Here is a 26,885-nt window from a genome sequence, read left to right as displayed (position 1 = left end):
TACGGAGTCTCACTCTGTTACCCAAGCTGGAGTGCAGTGGCGTGATCTCGGCTCACTGCAACCTCCACTTCCCAGGTTCAGGCGATTCTTCTGCCTCAGCCTCCCAAGTAGCTGGGACTACAGGCACCCGCCACCACGCCCAGCTAATTTTTTTTTTTTTTTAGTAGAGATGGGGTTTCACCATGTTAGCCAGGATGATCTCGATCTGCTGGCCTTCGGCCTCCCAAAGTGCTGGGATTACAGGCGTGAGCCACCGCACCCCACCAGAGAACATATTTTTTAACTATATACATTATTGAGCAGGTACAGCTGTGCAGGCATCAGTTGGTCAAAAAAGTGTTAGTGGGCAATGCCTGCAGTTCCCTGCCTTCTGCCTGATTCAGGGCAATTTATAATTTATTTCTGTATTTAATGAACATCTCTGGAGCACACATACACATACGTCTCATATATATGTATTTACTAATTTAAATGTATAACAACTCTATGAGGTGTTGACTATAATCACCATCATTTTACAGAAGGAGAAATTGAAATTAACATGTGTCCAAGGTGACAAAAGTAGTAAGTGGTAGAGCCAAGATTTGAGCTCTGATAGCCTTGCACCAAAGTCTACATTCTTGAGCACCATTCTGTGCTAATTTGTTTGGCACAGCTTGGGTGCAGCTTGCTTTGCTGTCTCATTTTCCCAAGGCAAAAGAGCCCCTGATTTGTTGACTGACACAGCACCATTTTGTTCCCACCTTTCTCACCATGTGCTTTAGTGAGTCTGTTAACACCTCCTCTTGATCTTATTGGTATTTACCCTTATGTTGCAATATTTACTACCTTTTCAAAGTTGTTGTCCCATGAGACCCATTTATATTGCAAACACTTCCCTTCTGGAGCTAGAACTAGTGTCATCACATGCTTCTGATAGTTCCCTTCCTAGATGGCTAAAGTCTGGGAGATAACACAGTCACCCTGACCCCATGCAACTGTTCCTTGTCCTTCCTTCTCATGCATATGTAGCTGGGAATTGCTCAGACTGCAATATCAATAGGCAATTCTCACCTGCTATGTAAACTCACAAATGCCTTATGCTGTGAAGGTGATCAGTTAAGTTCAAATCAAAATTTGATTTGACCGTTTTAAAATACTATTTTTAAAAATCAGCCACTTTCATACTTCACATTGTATATGTATTATTTTTAAAGCAAATTAAAATTTCATCAGTTACATTCTGAATATGAAAAGATTCAAATTAAGACAGAAATACCCAGTCCAACCCAATGACTAAATGATTAATTTCAAAAACTAATTCTGTGTCCCATCCCAAACTTATTTTCTTATGGCTCATTTCTTCTTATTGGCTGTGTCATCAAAGAACAAAATAAAGTGAAATTTGGCAGTCAGCCAGTTAATTAAAGACTTGGCCCAAGTATTTGGGCCACAAAATTACTTTGTAATCCCAATTTTCTGTTTTGACTTTTTATGATTCAACTGAATGGAATAATTGCCACATTTTCACTTTACTGTGAGTTTTATAGACCTAGCAGCATTATCTGCAGGATGGCAAATGCTGAACTAAAAGTTAGCATTTAAAGAAATCCATTTGGATGTTTTCAGGTTTTTACACATTCGGATCTGAATAGGCTCAGTTCAGATGTGAACAAGGGATATCTCTTATTTCATGGGATTCTTCTGAAATTGATCCTCTTAAGAGCATTTATCTCAGACCTCACAGCCCCAAGGCCAGATCATTTAATACATAATAAAGGAGAGAAAAATGTGAACAGCATGACATTTTCTCGAACTACTCATGTTTTACCAAAGGAAAAGGTAGAAAAGGCATTGTAAAGTTTTCCCTATTTCTATGTGTGGTAACATAGAGACTAAATACTTCTTTCAGTCTCCAGCAGCAAAAATAGCAACCGATTAAGATCAGCACCCACACTGGTTAGCTCTGGTGAGGAGAACTTGTACTAATGAGACTCTGGTCAGGGATTTAATGCCCATGGGATCCAATTAGCTTCACACAGGAAGAGACTCTGAGCCCACTGGGGACGTAGGCTTATCCCAGCTGCTGCTGCTAATGCCCATGCTCCTTTTTACACGGGACATCCCTGCCCAGGCCTCATCATCTGACTTGGCAGCAGCCTCCTAAACTGGTCTGCCTGCCTCTCTCCTGGTCAGTCGTTCATGTGTACCGTGGGAGGTACACATTCTCCTCTAGGCTTTAAAGGCCATTGTTATACAACTTGCCCTTTTCCTCTGATCACTCCACTCTCCCAGTGTTTCCTAACACAGATTTGGCACTTGATTTGACCGGTGTCCTCTCTGCACCCACATGCATCAGGAAAAACAACCCAGTCTTGTGTCTGCTCTGACTGTTCCCCAGCCTTCCTGCTCCAACCCCGGTCAAGTTCTTTCTCCTTCATAATACTGCCGTCGACCATTCCAGTCTGCACTAATTGTTCCCCAAATGCCAACAGTACTTAGTCACTTTCACACACAACATACAGTTTTGCCATGCTCCCTATTGTCTCCTCTGCATGAATCTCATCTCCATGATTATGTTGTAACTTGACTATATGCCCTGTGGCCCATGCTTCTCCTCCATCCCTCATCCCGGTCCAGTAAGTTTCACAAAAGTGGTGCTTAACACAAAGGTTTTGGCTAAATAATCAAAGGAGTGCTACATTAGAACAAGTAGCTCTATTCTGCTACCACACCACAACTACCAGGGAAGAAAACTCAGAGCATTTATCACCAGCTACCCTCCTCTCAAGAGATTTTTTTTATCTTTTTGTAATACAAAGAACACTGCCGTTCCACAAAATGAGAGCAACTCCAAGAAACCTTAACATGCTCATCATTCTTAAATCTGTAATATAGTTGGTGAGCAGTACATTTTTTAGAGCAAATATTTTTGGATTTAATTATGCATAATAATTTTTGACCACTATTGTTTAATAAAAGAGGGTAGTGTGGAAGAATTCGCTATTTGGGAATTAAAAGAGATGAGATTGTTTCTTTATTTTAACAAATGAAAAATTTGAAATGTAGATTATTTCAGAGGTATTACACATTTATCATTTTAGACATTTTCTAAATGAAGGGTATTTCCAGTATGGAGCTGAATCTATTTTAGTCAATTAGATATAAACAATTGTCATAAAAATAGTTACTTCACAAAGGAGTGCCATTAAAATATCAAGAATTTTGGAAGTTTTTCTTAAGTTTACAAGTGATCACTCTGCAACTGATTTTACAGTTAAGTTGACTTAGCAACCCTTTACCACAAGAGTTTCAAAGATAATATTGTTAGGGTCTACATTTATATGATCAAATTAATGAATCATGAGAACATATTTATTTTTACATGTTTTCTGCTGCATTTTCCCACAGTCACTATCTATTTCTACTCAATCAAATGTTTTTGACAGATACATTACCACAAAGCAAGATTCTTGAGTTTTTAGAAAGAAATTAATTTGGTTTAATTGCTGCTTATAAAGTTGCCATTGTGACTGAGTTATTGGTAGACTAAACTAATAGTGTCTCAAAGGAAGGGGTCATATCCAAATGTATGGGAGAAATGTCTAACATCCAACACAGTACAGAGTACCTGATACATACTTGGTACTCTTAAACTGGGCAAAGTGACAGCATAAAATTACATTTTAATGTAATATCTCACAGCATTAAAATCATAGCTGTATGGTAACCGTTAACAAATTCTGTTGGGGAACTGAAGATGTTAGAAACAGAGAGGAAGCTGACATCAGATGTTTCTCTTCTTAGCATCTGGATGGCAACAGATTTGAGCTCTGAGTTTCAGGTCTCCCTAAATTATCCATGCCCAGCATTGTGTAAATCTAACAGAAAAATTAAAAAGCCTATGAGTTATAAACTTTAAAGGAAGAGATTTATAGAAGCCTTGAGAATGCTGCTTTTTGTTTTTAAAGAAAATCATAAAATCCTCAGCAGCTGCCTCCCACTACCACTGCTTAGATGTCCCCTCTTTCGATACAGCTTTCCTCATGGCCAAAATTGGCCTAGGTGGTCCTGTCTCATGCTTCCATATGGCTCTGTGCTCACCACAGGCAAAGCATGTTGAAATGGGCTGTGTGTATCCAGCTAAGCTCACAGAGGGCATAAGCTGTGTCTTGTTCGTTATCGTATCTCAAATGCCTGACCCAGTGCCTAGTATAGAGTAACTGAGTGAATGAATACTGCTTTTTTGGTGGCAGTAAAGATATGAAGACAAATATGGTAATATGTTTTTTAAATGGGGGTAGTAGCCTACCAACAAATTTGGTCTTGAATTAGCCTTTTTTTTTTTTTTTTTTTTTTTGAGACAGAGTCTTCCTCTGTCTCCCAGGCTGCAGTGGCACGATCTCAGCTCACTGCAAGCTCCACCTCCCAGGTTCACGCCATCCTCCTGCCTCAGCCTCCCGAGCAGCTGGGACTACAGGCGCCTGCCACCACGCCCGACTAATTTTTTTGTATTTTTAGTAGAGACGGGGTTTCACCATGTTAGCCAGGATGGTCTCGATCTCCTGATCTCGTGATCTGCCTGCCTCAGCCTCCCAAAGTGCTGGGATTACAGGCGTGAGCCACCGTGCCTGGCCAAATTAGCATTTTATAATAAATATCAAAAAACTGTCTTCCCTTCGGTAATAGCCTAAGTATATAAAGACTTCCTGCAAGAAGATAATAAAAAAATACAAAGACTCCACAAGCTACATGAACAAAGGACGTAATTAAGCAATTCACAGAAGAGAAATTACAAATGGCAAATAAATATGAATAAAAATCCTTCTACCTCAGTAACTTTTTAAAACTGTACTTAAATAATGAGATACAATTTAGCATAAAACCTTGTATAGAGTGAAATGGACCATCACATTTACTTCAGTGAAAACTTGTCATACCTTTATATACTCATACACACATATGCACACACACAAGCATACACCCTAAACTTACGCCTTTTCACCAAAGAATTCTAACCTCAGGAAATAGAAATGCGATTGGCTATATGTATGCAGGGAGATTATTGTCTCACTGTTATGTGTCACAGCAAAGTATTGGAAGCACCTTAATATTTAACAGTCGAGAAATGGTCAAGGTAACTCATCTATATAATAGACAATTAATGAAGCTATTACACAGCATAAGAATATGCTCACTATGCAGTTAAGGGAAAAAAGCAAGATGCAAAACAATATACACTGTGCTTCCATATATAAAAAAGAAAAAAAAACTGAATATGCAGTATGCTTCTATAGATACAAAAGAAAAAAAAACCCAGCAACTCTCATTCTATTCTTTGTTTCTATGAGTTGGATGTTTGTAGATTCCATGCATCAGTGAGTAAATAGTACAATAGTAAAATATAGTTGAGTATTTCCTGATGCAGAGATTATATGTGTTAATTCCTTATTTTTTCCCTTTTAATATTTTTCAAGTTTTTTTACAATGAGCACAGAAAAAAATGTTTACAAGAAAGCCTTCTTTGAAGATTCATCATCCAGAGCTAGTACTTTCAATGTGATGAACAAGAGTTCATCCTGTCCACATCCAGTAGCTGATCAGGAAATCTACAGAGAAAGGCATGACTATCATCTTCTGTTGAGCCCTTCCTCTCAAGGTCTTATAAGTGCTCTTTTTATTTCCTTGCACTGGGGACTGGACTATGCTTGTGTCTACCAATGGCAAGATCTTGTCCCCCCTAGATTTACCGAGGTATAATTGACAAATAAAAAGTATATCTACACAGTGTACATCATGATGTTTTGATATATGTATACACTGTGAAATGATTACTAAAATCAAGTTAATCAATATATCCATCACCTCACATAGTTATCATTTTTTGTGATAACATTTAAGGTCTACTCTCTTTGCAGTTTTCAAGTAAACGTCATTATTATCTGTAGTCAACATGGTGTACAAATTTCCAAAAGTTACGCATGCTGTCCAACTGAAACTGTAACCTTTGACCAACATCTTCCCATTCTCTCTCCTTCCTAGAGCCCCTGGCAACTATCATTCTACGCTCTGTTTCTATGAGTTGGGTGTTTGTAGATTCCCCATATACGTGAGATCATGTAGTATTCGTCTTTTTGAGAGACAGATATATCACATTTTCTTTATCCATTCATTCATTAGTGGACACTTAGGTTGATTCCATATTGTGGCTACTGTGAATAGTGCTGCACTGAGCACGGGAGTACAGCTACCTCTTCAATATACTGATTTCATTTCCTTTGGATATATACCCAGAAGTGGAATCGCTGGATCCTATGATAATTCTATTTTTAGTCTTTTGTAGAACCTTCATACTGTTTTCCATACTGGCTGTACTATTTTACATTCTCACCAACAGGGTACAGGGGTTCCCTCTTCTCTGCATCCTCACCAACACTAATTATCTTTTGTCTTTAGAATAGCCATTCTAATTGGTATGAGGTGATAGCTCATTGTGGTTTGGTGAGGTTTTTAAATTTTTTTATGTTTTTATTTTTTGAGACATAGTCTCACTCTGTTGCCCAGGCTGGAGTGCAGTAGCATGATCATGGCTCACTGCAGCCTTGATCTCCTGGGGTCAAGTGAGCCTCCCACCTCAGCCTCTCATTTAAGTGGAATGACAGGCACATGCCACTATGCCCAGCTAATTTCTTGTAGAGATGGGATCTCACTATGTTGCCTGGGCTGGTCTTGAACTCCTGGCCTCAAGTGATCCTCCCACCTCAGCCTCCCAAAGTGCTGGAGTTATAGGTGAGGGCCACTGTGCCTGGCTTGTTGGAACCGAACTGTCGATTCCCTCCTGGGCAGGGGTCGCCGCGAAGGATCACCGACACGAGATTCACAGCAGAGAGTTATTTATTACTAGCGCGCTAGGGTCCCAAGCTCTAAGTTGGCCCTGGGACCCCGACTGCTTGTTACAGGCTGTTTATATAGGCAAACACAAGTTCAAACACAGCTTAGGGCGCGAAATTCAAACAAAGCTTTAGGCGCGTGGTAATTGGGTCTGTCTATGGCCTGAGCAAGGTGTCTTGTTCTAATTGGTTAGAGCAGGACCTTATGAGGTTTTTTTCCTGGAGTTGTTGATTCCGGGAACTTCGAGGCAGGGTGGGACCCCCGGAATTGGCAGGGTGGGACCCTATCAGGGTGGGACCGTATCGAGGCAGGGTGGGACCCTATCCAGAGCCACGTGGTGTTAATTTTTTTAAGTTCTTTTTTTATGAGGCCTAGTTTCTAAGTTTTATGCGGCCTAGTTTCAGCTCATTGTGGTTTTAATTTGCATTTCCCTGATGATTAGTGATGTTGAGCATTTTTTTCATATTCCTATTGACTATGTGCATGTCTCGTTTTAAAAAATGTCTATTCAGGTCCTTTCCCCATTTTTAATTGGGTTATTCGTTTTCTTGCTATTGAGCTGTTTGAGTTCCTTATATATTTTGGGTATTAAACCTTATCAGATATGTGATCTGCAAAACTGGCAAGGTCTGTGTAACCAGTGTGCTCTGCCACTCACACAGCAACCCTGATCTCCGGAGAACTGAGCCCATTTTGGAGAGTCCTTTGCAGAGGACCAGCAGTGGCAGTTCCTCCAGCTCCAGCACACCCAGCTCCCAGCCCAGCTCCCAAGGAGGCTCCCAGCCTGGATCACAAGCTGGATCCAGTGAACGCACCAGAGTTCGAGGTAAAACTTTCTCTTACCTTTACCTGGCAATACTGCCTGGGAGGAAAGCTGTGGACGGGGAAAGAAAGGTTAGTTACTTCCTGACTCTAGTCCAGGCATGGCCACCACTGGGTGATCCTGAAGAGCCCCTCAACTGCTCTCAACCTCAGTCTCCTCAGGGGAGTGGGCCACTGTCCCTAATTGTGTGTGTGCCATCAGTATGGACAAAATCCTTTCTTATGTCAGATACCAGTGTTTTCCAGGGAGATCACCAAATATCAGACTTACTTGAAAATACAGTCACTTACCAGTCACCTGAATTCCTGTTTCTGTTTGATTGCCAGTTTTCAGAGTTTCAAGTACCCGCAAATGTCCTGTACCCATTGCACCAATTGTCCTGTTTAGTATTCTGAACATAGTTCATAAGCACAGTTCAGAATACCATGTATTTCTCAAAATGAAATTCAATGAAGACTGATGTAGAATACACTTGAAGGAAGGAATAAAATCTTTTACTTAAAAAACATATTTAGGCTGGGCGCGGTGGCTCACGCCTGTAATCCCAGCACATTGGGAAGCCAAGGCAGGCAGATCACCTAAGGTCGGGAGTTCCAAGACCAGCCTGACCAATATGGAGAAACCCCATCGATACTAAAAATACAAAAACTTAGCCGGGCGTGGTGGCACATGCCTGTAATTTCAGCTACTTGGGAGGCTGAGGCAGGAGAATCGCTTGAACCCAGGAGGCGGAGGTTGCGGTGAACCAAGATCACGCCATTGCACTCCAGCCTGGGCAACAAGAATGAAACTCCATCTAAAAAAAAAAAAAAAAAAAGACTCCTCTGGTTATTCCTATTAGGTGAAAATTAGTCTCTCTAAATATTTAATTCAAATTATTCATCATTGTTTAATTTCCATTAATGGGGAAGCCTATGAAAAACATTATTATTGTCCAGGTGATGATACATAAGAATACATTGTTTCTAGCTAGCTAAAATTCACTCTTTTTGAATCAACTTCTTCAGAAGATAATTTTGCTTCCACGTGAAGGACCAGTACTTTAATTGCAATGTGACAAACATTAACGTACTTACAAGTTTCTCTGTCTGATGAAAGCCTGATGAGAACCTTCATTTCTTCTTTCTTTCTTAGACTCTTTATTACATACCACCTCCTAATACTCTTAGTTTATCTCCTAATACTACCCTTTCAGGGTTTTAAATAAATCACTGTATTTCCATTTTAAAAAGCTTGGTATCTAACATGTGATTGATGTTCATATCTCTGAATTGGGATACGGACTGGTCAAGAGCTGCCTCTATATGCATTCTTCTGATCAGTGGCACATCTCAGAGGTACTTACTGTATGTCTTTGTTGCCTTGATCCAAATATAAATTTCCTTAACTTAGAAAACTACCAGGTGTAGTGGCTTATGCCTGTAGTCCTAGGTACGCGGAAGGCCGAGGTGGAAGAATTGCTTAAGCTCAGGAGTTCAAGTCTGCAGTGAGCTATGATGGCCCCACTGTACTCCAGGCTGGGTGACAGAGCCCTATCTCTAGAAAACATAAAGGAAAGAAAGAAAACAGCCATTCTCTTACCTTTTTTCTATTTATAGACAACTTCATATTCTTAGAGCAAATGTTTAAGTAAACCAAACTTAAACACATACCATTTTAATTCTGTGATCTAGTTCAGGCTTACTTTTTATTTCCTTCAGCCCTTTATTCTTCTGGATTAAAAGCACTCTTGTATCCCCAGTATGTCCCTGCCCAAGAAAGACTACTTTTTAAAAAATAAAAACAACCTCTCTTACCCTAAATTACATCTTCTCTATCTGTAAGCTCCTAGACCGCAGAGAGGCTATTCACTCTGCAGCTGTCGGGGTCCGCCTTGCTCTGTACCTCCAGTCTAGGGCCCTTCTCCTGTAACAACCTCCTTCCTGCCCTCACCTCATTCTTTTATTTTTAAATGGCTGAGACCACTCCCATCCCTAATTAAAAACCGTCCCACCAAATAAAATAAGTTTCTTTTTTTTTTCCACACAAAATTTCAACAAAATAACCTATCCTGATTGGACAGATGATAAAAGAAGAAAACAAGCATAGAACCTTAGAGGCTCATTTAGCATAGTGACTGAGAATAGGACTTTCAGAAATCAGAACTCCAGCTCTGTGTATAATTTCAGTGTGACCTCAGGACAGTCGTGTCATCTTTGTAAATCTGTGTTCTGTAAAATAGGAAAATAGTGCCACATCATTGGGTTGGAGTGAGGATTATATGAGATAATTGACATAGAAAGCATTTAGCACTATGCCTGACACATAAGAAGTGCTCTAGTGGTGATGGTACTTGCTACAGTTTTTTTTTTTTTAATTGTTACTAGTGATTTCCAGGTGACAAACCTAAATGTGTTTGCCTGAACATTATATTTTTCATGGATGTGCTTGAGGATTTGCCTAAGCGAATGACGTGTCCACTGAGTAATCTCAATGTGATGACACATCACAGATGATTCATTCAGAACCTGAGCCAGCACTTTTTGATGGCCATCTCTTTCTTGGTCCTCTGTTTTTCCCTCTAGCCAACAGTAAGTCAGAAGGATCACCTGTACTCCCCCATGAGCCTGCCAAGGTGAAACCAGAAGAATCCAGGGACATTACCCGGCCCAGTCGACCAGCTGTGAGTGCATTTCTCTCCAAGAGTTTTGAACTCTTAATTTACCAGAGAACCCACAGGATTAAGTAGTTGGGGATACACTCATGATACGAACAAAAATTGTCAAGATTAGTAAGAACAGATGCTAGAAACATCCAGCAGAAAGTCATCCTTGATTAGGAAAGAACTGAAGAGATCTTGGATTGCCTCCTCTGCCTTTGGCTATTTGCTGATCATTAGCAGTCCTTTAACTATACAACAGGAGGAGAAATAACTTCTATCATTCCATAATTTCTACTCAGCAATTTTGGCAAAAAAGAAAGAAGTTAAAGAGGCTTGGGTACTTTCTGTGAATTTCTCTAATCTCTTCTACCCTTTCCCCATATTATTTTCCACATGAATTAATATTACAGTTTTTCTGCTATTTTTCATACCTCCAGGACAATATTTTTCTGGACCAAACTTATTAAGCAGTGTCCAACAGGTGTCCTAACAACTTAATATTCAGCTTCACTGCTGTAACATGATAAACCCCCAAGTAGTCTTAAAGAGGAGTATGGAGGCTGAAATTTGAAAGTTGAAAATTAATTTGGGTTGAATTACTATCTACTTTTTCTATTTAAATCTCTTGAGAATCTTTTCTGTGAAATGAACGTGAAGCTTTTTGGTTTATTCTTTTTTAACACCTTAAAGTAAGGACGTATACTGAGAGTAATAATGAAGGGATTTGCATCATCCTGGGTTGACATTCTCTTCGCCCTTTTGTATTTATCAGTTGCGTACTAACAATTCCAATTTTGTGTCTAATCTGCTGCCTTTCTGCTGGCTTTTCCTCCTTCTGTGGATTCTTCTGGATTGGGTTCCTCTCATTTCAGAGCTATAAAAAAGCTATAGATGAGGTTAGTATTACTTTTTCTTGGTCATGCTTTCACAAAATGTAAATATTAAACTTGTTTCCTAATGTCGACATTCAGAAAGGTGGCCAGTGGGAGCAATCTGCTGGGAGGAGGTTTGCAGCAATCTGCTGGGAGGAGAGCCCCTTCAAATGGAAGCCAGTTTTAAGACCCTCAGACCTACCCATATAGCTTCCAAGACCTTCCTTCTAAGCTAAAATGTCACTTTTCCAATGTTCCAGTCTGGCTAATGACAAGTATTCATGCTTTATTAATGGCAGTTTCTCCTTCCATTATCTTCCAATAGCAAACCTGTACTAGCCAGCCTTGCTAGGGAATGGCTCTCAGCAGTTTTACTAACAAGAAAAGAGATATCATTCTAGGGCACTCCAAATTTAGTGTGTGTGATTTGTGAACAAGGAGTAAGTAGGTATTGTTAGATTAATTTTGTGGGACATTAACAACAGCATCAGCAGCAACATCAGCTTTAGTTAATGAATCCTGGAAAGTTAAGTGACTTTATTTCCTTATCTGTGGAGACGTTTTCCATTAGAAAAATATATGGCTTTGTCAGTCGTAGGTAGCTTGCTAAGAAGGATGACTGCTTTACTGCTATTTGTCAGACCTGCATGAATACAGCAGAGTAGAATTTGTTTTTTTAAGGTCCAGGCCTTGCAGAGAGTCCTAAATGCATGGAATCTAAAGACTACCATCATGGCTTTAAAGCTGTCGTTCTGCTGAGCACTACTTTTGTGAAAATTACGTGGAAAAAGCACTGGCTTTGAGGTCAGCAAGCTGCATTCAAATCTTGGCTCCCCCAGTAAATAACTGGCTGAAACTAGTCTCATAACCTCTCTGGGCCAGAGTTTCCTCATCTGTAAAATGAGAATAAAAACACCTCCCCATCCCACTTACAAGATTGTGTAGGATCATTTAAGGTAATGTTTGTGAAAGCATTTTATGATGTGTAACATGCTGCGGAAAGCCAAGGGTTTGATTAAGGTTTGGGCCAGAGGCATGGAGTTATTTTGGCAGGTGGGAGAAGCATGTTTCCATGCATCTGGTCTTCACCAAAGAGCTTCACTTTTTCAGACTTATGGCCACCTCACCACCCAGAGTGACTGAGACAGTTATAATCATAGTTGAAGGATTGTTGCTTATAAAAGAATGAGACTCTGCATGTTTGCAGTGTGTGGATGGCATTTACAGAAAGGGAAGAGGGGAGTGTGTTTTTAATTGCTCTGTGCCATGGCCTTGCTTGCCCCTCTCTCATAATAGCGAGAAGGACAGGGATTATCACAACTTTTGTCAGTTTTTCTCCCAGAACAGGTAAAGAAAGACAATGAAGTTCTGGCGCTACAGTTCTCAATAAAACAGTTGTGCATATGCACAACTCAAGAGGAAATACATGAGTTCAGAAATTGGCTTGGAGGGGCTTTCATTAAGGAAAAGGCTCTCACAGATTTCATCTGGTTAACCGAGAATATTTTAGGCTTTGAAAAATTGCTCTACTAATTTTTGGTGTACTGCATTGCACTGGACAGAGATGAAAGGGGGCAATGGAAGTATAAGTAATTACAAATAATTGAGGGGGTGTGACCTGCTTACTAAAATCTCTGGAGCTATGTATGGTTAGAAAAGCCCTATCCCAATCTCTTGAGTATCACTGATCCAAACCACTACAATAAAGCGGTTCTACCTAACCCAGTGGCTCTCAACCAGGGCTGATTCCTCCACTCCTCTTCCCTTAGGAGACATTTGGCAAAATCTGGAGCCGGTTTTGGTTGTCACAGCTTCAGAGTGGGAGGCAGTGGTACTGGTGTCTTGTGGATAGAGCAGAGGGGCGCTGCCAAACATCCTATGGTGCACAGAGAGCTCCCTACAATAAAGAATTATCTGGCCCAAAATGTCAACAGTGCCATAATTGAGAAACTTTGAACCACACCTTTCTCCCTTCTCCATTCATAGGTTTTGGTAGGGCTTTCCTCGCACTGACCGGTTTTACAATTTAGATAACTGGGATTGAAATGAAAAACCTAAAAATCATTTTTGAAATATTGTTGCTTGTTATTGCTAGTGATTTAACTTTTTGTAAAAATTAATTTGTGGGAGTGTACATTAATTTGACATTTCTTTCTAATGGAATATGAGATTTTTGCAGCATAGTCTAATTATTTAATATAGTCTGAAAATAAATGTTCCTTTTTTGTTGGCACAATTAAATATGTCTCACAAAGATTATATGCATAAGAAAACACTGTTTTTACCACTTTTTTTTAATTAATATGTGGGAATCAAACATTTCAGAGCACATCAATTTAGATTGGATGGAATTTGAGCAATAACTAAGGGTTCAACCCCCTTTTCTCTCAGATGAGGATATTGAAACTAAGTGGCTTGCCCAATGTCATATCTTTAGAGTTCCTAAAAAGAAAATAGTTTAATACAAAGAGAAAAAAAACCAGCTAAAAAAATTTAAACAAAATAGTTCAAAAATTGAACTAATATTTGACTAAACTATGTTGTTTCTAAAAAGGGACCTAAAAGAGCACCTTTCTAGTCAACGTGTGCATAATCGTTAAACAACCTTTGTTGAATGAAAAATTATATCTAGTTGATTCTAAAAACTGTTAAATAAGCCTCTTAGCTATCTTCACATTTACTCTGTAGTCAAAAATTCTTACCATTTTGCCATATTTCTTTTTTAGCTATATATTCTCAAACATTTTCATGCTAAATAGCACTTTTATTTTGTTTTTTAAATACTTTTTAGCTCCAGGCTTGAGACAGCCAAGTAATAAATTACCATGAAAGCTCGTTATATGGGGAAATTTGTATTGTCTAAGAATAAAATATATGAAAATGGAATTGAACCCAATGGTGTTAATATTAGATTGTGTTTATTTCCTATAACTTTGCTATTATAAATTTTTCAATACTGGATGGATAAGAAACAAAACTTCAGCTGAACACATAGGTTCTCAGCAATGGAAGATTAATTTTCTTTGACTACAGGTATTACTTTTGAATTACTCATTATTTTTACCTTTTCAAAGGGATTCTTGTATATGTCTCGCCTCCAAACTGTTAACAATTAAAGGAAATTTTCAGTTATTTCTAATGTTTCAGGGCAGAGAGCTTTTTAATAACACAGAAGCAAAAAATTATAATTAAAAGCAAAATTATTAAGCAGTTCAGAATTTTAAAGTGTTTCTAAATACAATGTTTCGAAAAATGTAGGTCATTTTAACAAGCGAAAGTTTTTTTAAATCAGTAGCCTGTGGACTAAATATTTCTAAAATAATTTTAATTTTTTAGAATTTCTTTTGTCTCGTTTTGAAATGTCAGCGATAAGGAAAATAAAGCGCTGGGGAAAATGTATCATTAATTAAAATAAACCATAGCCAACAGTATTATATTTTACTCAGAATTATTGACAATGGAAATAAACTCTTTTAAACCATATTCTCTCTTTAAATTGTATAAAATGTAATTCTTAATAACAAGTAACATTTTAAATGCTAGCTATATTCTTTGATGAGACTTAACACGGTCCTAATATATAGATACCAGAATACAAAATAAATTTATCTAATTTTTCATTATTTCACTGGTTTTCTTTCATAGCCTTAACAAATATCTAGACTTTATTTTCCCAAAGTACTCAAGAATAGCATACCCTTCACTTGCTTCTTCATTTGATAAAGATAAGCATTGACAATTGCCAGGAGGAAATAAGAAGTAAAAGTTGAAATTCAGATATTAGCTTTTCTTATTTTGACTAATTGCCAAAGAAACCAGAAATAAATTTGCATGAAATTATACCTATGTTATGGTTTTCCTCTTCTTTTTATAATATACATTATATTTAAACACAGTTGGGCCTTTTAAATACAATTCTATTTTCACTTTCACAGATGGGGCAAATACATTCACTGAGATTGAGGCATGTGCAAGTGTGCCTGTGTGCAAAAGCCCTACCCAAGTGTGTTTTTGTATGTAATGCAAGGGTTGAATTTTTAGAAGCTTCCATTTTTTAAGGGTTTCAAATCAGGTGTCGTCAAGACAAATTTAAAAGTCACTTTGCTTTCCCTTTGATTTCTATGAAATTAGAAAGAAATGACCCTTCAGTTAACACTATGAATTGCCTAAATTTCTAGACCATGTAAAACACCTAAAGCGTTTCCTTTCCTAGTGTGAACCAAAATAGTAATGCCTGACATACAGGTGGCAGTAGACAAACATAATGTCTTGTTGTATTCTCAAAATAAAATTATAATTTAACTATACACATTTATCACAGCTTTTCTTTTAACCAGTTAGGATAGATTATCAAATGTCATCACCCAGGTTGCTCTAATCCTACAATCAGGTGAATTGGATGTGTACATTTTTGGATTGAAATAAAGAGAGAATATGGCCATAGAAAACTGTGGGATTTAGTATTTTTCAATGAGTTTCTTTCTCCCTAATCCCCTGTCTCTCACTGAATGCTCTGATTCCCACATGGGTCACTAATATAGGGAGAAATGGTAAGACTGATGTCAAATTGCTTTTTCCTCATTTGCATGCTGTGTGCCATGGGCAGTTTAACCCATGCAAATTAGAGCGGCCATGCTTTTGCAGAACTGCTTCCCTCTGCATTGCTCTGAAAGCATGTAAAATAAAAGGTAGTCGGATATTCAGCACACTGCCTGCAGTATGCCTGGTGATTAAATACCACATCATCACATCCATAAGGCTAAAGGTTTCATCATACTCATGGAAAACTCAAAATTATCTCTTCCTTTTGGTATTTGCACATTCATTTTAGTGTTCTTCACCAGGATTTCTGCCAGATGACTGGAATTTAAAACAAAAGAAAATGAAACACCTATCATTTTGGAAGAGAACTCTTTTTGTTGTTGTTGTTGTTCCTCTTGATTAATTCAGTTCTGTGGCTGTAAATTTCAGTGGCGCTAGGCTTTAGGATGGGCCATGATTTGATGTGGTACCTCTATTCTCCAGGGAATGATGACACACCAAATGAGTCATTGTAGTAGCTGGAACCTTGGGAATTGCTCTGTTCTATGACTGATGCTAGATTTTGGTACAGTAGCAATCACAAGAGGGGAAAAGCTATCACTGTGGCTTGGGCAGGAGTCCCAGAATACCGGGGTACAATTTCTAATCCCATGTATTTTCCCATTAACTCTGGGGGTGACCAGCTTCACCTTTCCAAAATGAGAACCCAATGTTTGTATATATGTGTATACATACAATGCACATACACATATGTACACATATATATTCAGAACTGAACAGTCTCAGTCTAGCTATTGGTTTTGAACAAAGTTTAAATTGATTTCATCTTTCTTTTCTAGCTTCTACACGCTACAAACATCATTTTCTTAGTTCCATGCAGTAACTATGTTTGTCACAGTTCTATATAGAGCTTTTTTTTCTCGTTGCTTAAGCTGGAGCACTGACTTGCTGAGAGATGTAGCTTTGGTCAAATCTACCATTCATATGCTGAACAAATTTTTTCTTTCATAGGATCTGACGGCATTAGCCAAAGAACTAAGAGAACTCCGGATTGAAGAAACAAACCGCCCAATGAAGAAGGTGACTGATTACTCCTCCTCCAGTGAGGAGTCAGAAAGTAGTGAGGAAGAGGAGGAAGATGGAGAGAGTGAGACCCATGATGGGACAGTGGCTGTCAGCGACATACCCAGACTGATGTAAGAGAACTACTTTTAAAATGTAGACAAGGAAGGGACTAGGTTTCCAAAATAAAAGGACAAAAAATATGAGTTAAATGTAAGATTGTATATGGGTCTGTGGCAAGATAAACTGACTTTGGGGACTTGGGTTTTTGTTGGAGAATAGTTCTATAATTCTCTCTCTCTATGGACACATCACTTAGAATATGTAGCATTTTTGGACTGCATACACTTTATCCATTGCCAATGGATTGACTGTCCTTTGGTGACTCTTTGTTGGTTCTTTTCATCTCAAGGGCAAACAATATCGACAACCAGACCATTGATAAGTGCCTTCCCCTCTAAAACTGAAAGACTGAAATCATGGGCAATGACATTTAGGAATCAAAATTAACAACAGAAAACATGTATTTCATTACCAACACTACCACCAACAAGCAAGGAGAAATGTACAAGCCAGCGTGCATTACCATCCCAGCAAAAGAAATCAGGACTCAGATAATCATGCAGAGAAAGTTCCAAAACATATCCCTGTTATGATTTTCTACTTTATTCCCTCCATGGCTTCTTTTACTTGATCCATTTTTCTGTGGTCTACATCTTTGCCACATACTTTCTGTCAGTCTCTTTGCAGTTTTCTTTTAATATATCTACATGTAATATTTATACCTACCTATATTTTCTTTAGTAATTGTAGTCTTTATTTTTCTTTCTCTTTTTTTTTAAGGTGAGGGGAAAGCTCTTTTTTTTTTTTTTTTTTTTTTTCTTATTGGAGTGGATCCCATGAAAGAACCTGTTATCCCCTGTTGTTTCCCCAATTCCTCCACCTAGTAAACACAAGGTGTTTGTGCCCTGGTCTGCTACAACCTTGATAGAATGAGATGCTGATTTTTCCAACTTCACACTCCAATCACCTCTATTTCTTTGGCTCAGCTACTAGCATTGAATATCAGATCACACTCACTCTATGTAGAAAAGAAGCCATTTCAGGCCACAAATTATTGTCCAATTCAGCAGGGACTGGAGAGGCAGGGCTGGCCAGTCTAAAGGGAATGTCATCCACTGATTAACATCATTACATACAAGCAATTCTAAGAGGCAAATCTAATTATCATAGCTGAAAAATCCATACTGGTTATTTTGCTGTTGATGACCCAGTTTTTGACAGCTGTAAATATGCTAAAATATGACATTTTGAAACAAATTGCATTAAATTGCCTTTTTAAAAGTAAATAAAATTGTTCTAGAGGCAAAATCACTAATCCAGAACATTTCTGCAAAACATGCTGGCCCTTTTAGTTTTTGTCTTGACTCAGAATTGCTTAATTCTTCTGACAGATGTTTTCAACTCCTTTTAAGCATTGAGCATGCAAGTATCAGGAATTAAATCATGAAATGAATTTTAATCATGATATTAAAATATTGCTAAAACTCTATGTGTTAGCCACCTTGCTGAAGTCTTTGAGAAATTTGATAAGTTCGTACTTGGATTTTGTCTTCCAAAAGTTTATATGCTAGTTGGAGAATGACAAAATTACACATGGAAGAGTGCAGGCTAATATAAATATTTGGAGGAACAACCAAAGATGTTAATTAGCATTTGGGTTTTAGGTCCCCTATCATATTTTGGAAGGCTATTAATGGTGTTCACCCTCCTACCTTTAAAGGAAAATCTAGGACTTCTTCCCCATTGCAGAAACACCCACCTTTCTAAAATTTCCTGAATAGACCACGCTGCACTTCTGTCTGGCATTTCCTTTTCCTTTAGAAATCACCTACTCACAGCCCCGCCTGCACAGGTAGAACCTGTCCCCTCTTCTGTGCTACCACTGTATCTTCTGTGTATTCCTGCATCTTCATGTACTGCCTTGAATCAGGATTGTTTATTATGTGTCTTTGTCTCCTTTTCTGGACTATGATATCTTTCAGGGTAAGGGTTACGCCTTACTCATCTCTCTTGCTCTTAACACATTGATTGCATGGTATCTGGCATACAGTGGGTCTTCAGTGACTATAATTTACATTTAATTGCACTGATTTGAATTTGCAAGTTCTGACTTTGAAGAAGAGTTTATAGCCAATTCTATGCAAATAACTGTCAGCAAGATTAAAAATCTAAGGTAATATTAGAATCCCAAGCAGGGGGAAGAGTTAAAGTAAAGACACAGAAAGTTGACTTTGGTGGGAATGTATGGTGTATGGAATGGAGGGGAGTCTGGACTAGTGAAATCAGACCAAGAAATGTGCTCTTTATATGTAGCCACTGGAAACCATTGAATGTATCTTGAGTTCAGTGTTATATTTGAGGAAGATTATTTCAGCAAGATGATTTGAAAAGGGAACAGACTAGAGACTGATAAAGCAATTCAGAGGCTCTATTACTATAATCTACATAAGAAATAATAAGCTGAGGCTATCATGGAATGCTGATAGTGGAGGCAAGACTTGACATGGTCCTTAAGGGATTGGTAAATTTTAGATAGATGGAAATGATCGTTAAAGAACATTTAAAATATGTGATTATATATGTGAGAAAATAAGGGTACGAAGGGTACAAATGTGTGTATGTTTACTTCAATTTGTAAATATATGTATTTTTATATTGCATATAAAATATATATAGTCTGTTCTACAATGTGATGGTTACATGCCTGAGAAATTTCATACTATTAAAAGTTCATTATAAAACAATAGTTTATTTAGGAATTGAGTATTTGGGGGCCAGAGTGCCTCCTATATACATTCTTATTACCTTTATTTTCTTTTGTTAAGGTAAACCTCTATATTTTGTGCTATATGTATTTAAAGCAGAAAACAAAAATATATTGTAGCACAGTTCCCACCATGAAGTAAACACAGAAAAGCTTCTCAGAAATGGAGCACCAGCCATTTGGACAAACAGCTGTGGTTTCCGATGTTTAAAACAATAGCTTTTTTCTATGCACTGTGCTGGTTTTGCATTTATTTTATAAGATATAACTTATGAGAGTGCACTTAACTAAGTTTATATTCCCTAACTCACCAACTGCACTATTTCCCAATTCTGCATGCATAGAAAAATAATGAGTGGAGGGAAATACACCAAAATTATAGAAATGATTACCTCTGGGTAATATAATTATGGGAGATTTTTGTTTTATGTATATCCCCAATTAAATGATGGGCATGGACTAGTTTATAATCAGGGGGAAAAAAAAAAAAAGCTTTATAGGATAAAAAGAATGCAAGGAAAGGCATTTAATTTGATTTGCATCACATCAAGCAAGCCAAAGAGGCAACCTTCTGTATTAGTATCTTCCCTCAAATACCAGCACCTGCTCCAGAAGGGAAGATTTCACCACTGTAAAATGACTCTTTTATTTCTCCTTTTTTCTATGCTGTACCCTTTGGAAGGAAGCCACTATGTACAGCCCACACTTGAGGAGTGCGGAATCATGCTTCCCTCCTGTAGGGTAAAATAGCTACATAATTTATTTAGAATTCTTCTGCACTGATGTGCCTCCTCTAGTTATTTATTAATTTATTCCATCATTTATATCAGTATAGATTCGTGGATATAATACTTCTTTATTTTGCTGCTCAAATTTTCTAGTTTTGACCATTGGGAGCTCTTTCAATTAGCTCCTGTGCCTCTTCGACTGACATGCCACCACTTGTGTTTGGGTATTGTTGTGCATGTACATGTGTGTGCATCTGAACACTCTTTACTTTCTGACACTACAAGATGCTCCGATCCGGACTCATTTTGTATATTTCCTATGCCAGTCCTGGAATCAGCCACTTCTTCAGTAACCCTGATTCCTTTCATTGGATGATATTAGAAGCCAATATCTAGGTACCCAGTATGCTCATTACTACTACAATGTCACTTGTTTTAGGCCCTCTCAGCTAACACAGCAAGGAAATATGTGTGTGTTAGTCGCAAGAACTGCTAATCCATGCCCCCATGCTTAACAACATGGCTTTCTCAACTTTTAAAGGATAACAGTTATCCAACGCCTGAGCCCTATCTATCACTCTCATTGCCACTTCCCTAACAGTACATTAACCCATGTATATACAAATATTTCTGTATGTAGCCATTTGTACCTATATTATGCTAAATGTGAATTCATACTGACATCTCCAACTCTAATCCATCACAACAACATGGATCACTCTGACCTCTTCCACTTGCTTATTTGTAAATTCCCATTCCAACAGTCAGAAACCTGGCTTCTGCCATCAACCACTGTATTAGTCCATTTTCATACCTCTATGAAGACATACCTAAGAGTGTATAAAGCTATAAAGAAAAAGCGGTTTAATGGACTCACAGTTCCACATGGCTGGAGAGGCCTCACAATCATGGTGGAAGGTGAATGAGAAGCAAAGGCATGTCTTACATGGTGGCAGGCAAGACAACATGTGCAGGGAAACTGCCCTTTATAAAACCATCAGATCTCATGAGACTTATTCACTATCACAAGAACAGCACAGGAAAAACCCACCTCCATAATTCAATTACCTCCCACCAGGTCCCTCCTATGTCATGGGGATTATGGAAGCTACAATTCAAGATGAGATTTGGGTAGGGACACAGCCACACCATATCAACCACCCATTTACTTAATTGTGCACATCCAGTATTTTTGTATAGCAATATCAAATTTGTTAACCTGTATTCTCATGGGAAACAGTTTTGTCAACTAGAATGTACAGTGTTTATGTGTAGTTCCTCTTGCCTTTAGTATTACAGACTCCACTCATTTCCAAGGTTACTTAGATCAATGCCTTTTTCCCGCATTTCTCCTCACTAAAGTTGTTCATACAATTGTAATATGGTGAGATTCTTTTATCACGGTTTTTAACATTCTTTCCTGGCAGCTTCTGATCTCAATGATTTTTTAAAATGTGTATACATTAACTCTTTCTCCTGTAAAGTTCTATGACATATCTGAATGGATTTTTTGTTATTCTATGATAACCACCCAATTATAAGAAAATTATTTTGGCACATCCTAGTGAACCCAATTTCATAAAATTACAAAACTTACCATTGATTGCTCAAGACATTTTAAATATGCAAATAATATCCTGGTAGCCAATTACTCATCAATTCACAGAAGAGCTATATTTTTACAATAAACCTGAATGAAATCTCTGTTAGATATTAAACAAAGCCCTTGACCCAAGATCTTCAGCGATTTAATAAACATTTATTATGTGCTACCTGCATTCCAGGCACCATGCCTGGCACTGAAAATACCAACATTAATGAGATCTGATCATTGCAGGACTGTGTATTGAATGCAGTGGTAGAGATGCACAAAGGGCAACGTGGAGGGAGAGTGGAGAGCCACCTAAACCATTCCAGTGAGGCTGGGATGGGTTTGGAGGTACCTGAACTATAGCTTAAAGAATGAGTTAGCCAGAAGGAGGCAGACAATAGAAAAGAATCTTCCAGGTAGAGAGGGCAGGCTAAAATCACCAGGGATTTTCTAGCATAATGTGCATAGGAATTATAAGTTAAATGCTGGTAGAGTTAGAAGTTGGAGCAGGATTTTGTTAAAAAATTAGGTTAGTGAGACAGGCAAGAACCAGATAATGGACAGCGTGTAAGCCACAGTAAGGAGCTTCAAGTTTATCCTGTGGTTGATGGGAAGCTACTGAAGATTGAAAGTAGAAGAGTGACTCAGACTTGGTCAGATTTGTGTTTTGGAAGGCTCACTTTCGCAGCCGTGAGGAGTGGATATGAGGGGAAAGGACTGAAGATGGGGTGGCCAGCAAGAAAACTGTTACTCAGGTAACAGAGGAAGCAGGTCTGACTAGGACAGGAGAACTTGATTGTACAAGCATCAGCCTGGCAGATGCCACCAGGCCAGCTGAGCCCCTGACAATAGCAAAGAATCCCTGTCTGATAAAGAAGAAAAGTGGCTGCCCTCATGGAAGACTCTTGATAAAAACTTCATTGATTTGTCAGCTTTATATCATTTTGTTCCAAACAAGTACTAAGGCACAAAGTAAGAAAGAAGAGAGAAAGAAGAGCAAGAAAAAAAATGAAAGATACACACAAGATAAACAAATGAGTGAAGAAATGATATTTTGAAAACTATGATTTACCAATCTACCAAAATGCCAGGAATTCAATTTTTTTCCCATGTCTCTGGAACACCATTAAAAGCTCCTTTCTAGGAATGAAATGTTGAAAATGCAAATGCCTCTTTGGAATTTCTTCCCAAACACATCAGTTCTAGCCCATATTTAGATTCATTCAATCCACTGGTCCAGTTTAGTAATTGCAATGTAAGCTTCTTCACTATACATTTTATTGTCTGGACTCATCCTGTCATCTTTTCACCTGTTTGTTATGGATAAAAATCCTTGAAATATGTCTTTCTCTGCCCCAGAGACATCATAAATCTTGTGTATTTCTTGTTTCTTAGATGGAAGATTCCAGTAATTCTTTGGACTTACATAAGATCCAAGAGGTCAGAGATATTTTTAAATATATAAGTAACAATGAAAATAAAAGAACAAAATGATATAAGTTGCAATTAATATGCCTAGAGAGAAATAAACCTTGATAACTTTCCTATTTTTAGAAAACCCACTTTAAAAGAGAGGCAGATGCTACAAAAGGAGAACAGCAAGTATCGCATTAACAACCAAAATCCTTCTTCCAGAAGCTATGTTGTACCAACCGCAACCTGTGGTTGAGCCGCATGACCTGTGCGATTCTCAATTCCCCTGAGCTCCTAAATCAGAGAAATTCTGTGTCATGCAAATGAGGCACTCCTGATGAGAGGGAAGCTCACTATGGGCAGTCAGTCATCACTTTTTGAGCCCTGGCACTGTGCTGTGTGCTACAGGACACAGGAAACATCAGTCTGTGTTCTCAGGGAGTATGTTGAGATCCTGTTGCCTTCTCTCATTATACTGTAAACACGATAGCAAGAAAAGAACTGAAAATAAATATGCCACCATGCAGGATGATTACAGAGGCTGAATGTTGTTTACGTTAAAGCCCCTAGTTTATGGATGCCCAATAAGCCAGAATGTTCTTAGTAGATATTTATAGAAGCATAAAGCCCATGGATCTAATGATTATTTTTTGCATTCCTAGTAAGTGACAACTCTAGGCTGGGTACTGGGTAATAATAATGAGCAAAGAGACAAGGATTTTGCCCTCACAAGCAATGAGAGGGAAGGAGAAAGAGAGAATTCAAAAGATAATTGCAAATTGTGATGAGAACTATTAAGGAAAAAGGGTGAAGAGAAAAGGAGAGAGGCTGTTGGGATAAGACATAGGTGATAAAAGCAGACTTCTCACAGAAAGCATCATGTAGGATGAATGAGAGGGAACCAACCAAGGCCAGAGTGGAAAGAGCTTTCCAGGCAGAGGGAACAGGATGTATAAAAGCAGGTCAGGTTGTCTGCTGCTCAAAGAAGGAGGCGGGGGTCAGGGGAGATCATGCAGAGCCTGGTGACTCCTGGTGCCAACTTCAGTGTTTTTGCCATGTAAAGCCAAACACTTGCTCAGTCTGGCTACTGGGCAGAGAATAGGTCAAGAGGGGCTACTGCAAAAGTGGGGCCAGTCCAGACATCAGCAAACATTAAAATTAATATGAGATGTGCTTAAGACCACTGACATGTACACTTAAAATTGGTACAATGGTAAATTTTATGTTATTAAAATGTGTATTTTACCATAACACGAATAATGAATATGGACAGCAAACAGATATTTCCTAAAGCTACATTGCCATGAATGTTGTTCCTTCTCATCTCAGACCAACAGGAGCTCCAGGGAGCAACGAGCAGTACAATGTGGGAATGGTGGGGACGCATGGGCTAGAGACCTCTCACGCAGACACTTTCAGTGGCAGTATTTCAAGAGAAGGAACCTTGATGATTAGAGAGGTAAGTTGGTATAAAACCTGTGTAGAGGAAATGCCATTTCTTAAGTGGTTTTTACATTAAAGCTTTCACAGAGAAAGTCTATGACATGTATTTTAAGTATGGGGAATTACTGGGGGAGGGAGGACCTGTGCTTCTAAATAGTTCAGTGATTTTAATTGTCTGCTGCCTTCTTTCCTGTATTCTTCTAAGCTTTGGCAGTGTGACTTAATTACATTAGTGCAAATTCTTCAGTAGGAAAGTAGGAGCTATGCAAATCAGAATATAGAATTTGGGCCTGAGGATATAAAATTGCAAACTCAGATGTTTCCTACAACAGGAAAACAGAAATGAATGATCTCTCTGAATAGCATCACTGGCCTTGTTATGTCTCTTCTGCCTATGGTTTTATCTTTGTGGATTTTGTATAAAAAATGCTCAATGGTTCTGAGAAATGATGATATCATCTTATCTAGTTAAATTAACATTAAAAGAACCATTAAGTTATTTTATTGAAAGAACAAAGAAATATGCAGATCTACTTTAAAAATGTACCTTGGCACTTTGGTTGAATTCTTTTTAAAACTCTAGGAACATCATTTCATTTTGGGGGTGGCACATGTTCCCTTTCATCTGTCCTTCTGACATGCAGTAACTCCCCACTGTGTCCATGCTAACCAGAAAGACCCTGACAAATTAAAATCAGTATTTTCTTCTTTTTCACTTCATCATCACCATGCAAGTTTGAGTGCAGATATTTACTTGAAAGGAAAGAAATGGCTGAGAACATTGGGCAAATGTTACCTGACCTCTCCCTGCATCCATCTATAAAATTTTATAAATAATAGCATACAACTTATAAGATGGTTGAGGATATTGAGTTAGTAAATTAAGCATTCAATAAATGTTAACCATTTTATTTTATTTCACTCTCTTCTCAGAAATGAATTCTCCTTTTACTTGTTATCACCATCCAGTCCTCCCTCTGAAACATAAACATATGTCATCTGTTTTTCCTCTTCAGCCAGGACAGAGTTGGGAAATTCTAATAGCAGACTTTGCTCTCCAGAAAGGCAAAGGGCATCTCACTTTTGTAAGAAAGAAAGGAACTGTAGTTTTGAGATGAATAAGGCCTTTGAAATAATAATTGTCAGTGGGGCTATAACTGAAAGACTAGTTCACAAAGCAACTTGCTAGAATTTCATTTTATGGCCTTGTTGAATCTTTCAAGTAGCCTTTAAAGGGTCCTTTCACATATGCCTGAAATGAAAAAATGGACTTGGCTGCTGAAATTGACACTGTGTAGTGCTGGTATATAAATCTCTTAATGTGGTTAATGGATAATTTCAATGGAAGTATAGAAGGTTTCTATCCCTATAACTTACCACTTAGGAAAACATGAGGGAGAATGTTCTGGAGTGAGTTGCTGTTTGACTCCTGATAAAAGGACTCCGATTTCTAATGTGGCTTAAAATTTGCTTGAGTCTTTACGACATGGTAAATAACTCCAAGTAGACATTTGGAGCCACATTTTCAGTTCATTGCCAGCCACATCCAAATGGCTCCATGTTATTTATAGCACTCCAGTATTCTATGACCACAACCTGTCACTTTGAAAATAGCATTTGCAGCTGGGCACGGTGGCTCATGCCTGTAATACCAGCACTTTGGGAGGCCGAGGTGGGCGGACCACAAGGTCAGGAGATTGAGACCATCCTGGCTAACACAGTGAAACCCCATCTCTACTAAAAATACAAAAAATTAGCCGGGCGAGGTGGCGGGCGCCTGTAGTCCCAGCTACTCGGGAGGCTGAGGCAGGAGAATGGCGTGAACCCGGGAGGAGGAGGCTGCAGTGAGTGGAGATCATGCCACTGCACTCCAGCCTGGGCAACAGAGCGAGACTCTGTCTTAAAAAAAAAAAAGAAAAAGAAAGAAAGAAAATAGCATTTGCCAGTGTCTTATCTAGGAATTTGATCTATTAAGGAACCCAAAATCTGTTTGTCCTCTCAATTTCCAATTCTGCCTTCCTCAAATGTGGGTTTTTTAAATAACAAACTGTATTAGTTGCGGTTCTCCAGAGA

General features: G+C 38.4%; 1 protein-coding gene and 1 non-coding gene across 29 annotated transcripts in view; both read left to right on the top strand.

Moving 5' to 3' along the window:
• TNIK (TRAF2 and NCK interacting kinase) overlaps nucleotides 1-26,885 on the top strand; it is a 408,234-nt gene that overhangs the window by 350,914 nt on the left and 30,435 nt on the right. For 15 of the 28 annotated variants that reach the window (XM_077990083.1, XM_077990073.1, XM_077990071.1 and 12 more), the window contains 5 exons: nucleotides 7,533-7,696; nucleotides 10,258-10,355; nucleotides 11,207-11,230; nucleotides 16,760-16,944; nucleotides 24,699-24,828. In XM_077990083.1, coding sequence (XP_077846209.1) covers nucleotides 7,533-7,696; nucleotides 10,258-10,355; nucleotides 11,207-11,230; nucleotides 16,760-16,944; nucleotides 24,699-24,828 — 601 coding nt within the window. 28 annotated transcript variants of the gene reach the window in all.
• Nucleotides 11,654-11,749, top strand: MIR569 (microRNA mir-569). The gene has a single exon (NR_032617.1). It is a non-coding gene; the product is annotated as a microRNA mir-569 (primary transcript).

The sequence above is a fragment of the Macaca mulatta genome, chromosome 2 (assembly GCF_049350105.2).
Source record: "Macaca mulatta isolate MMU2019108-1 chromosome 2, T2T-MMU8v2.0, whole genome shotgun sequence".
NCBI lineage: Eukaryota > Metazoa > Chordata > Mammalia > Primates > Cercopithecidae > Macaca > Macaca mulatta.
This window is presented reverse-complemented; position numbering and strand designations above follow the sequence as displayed.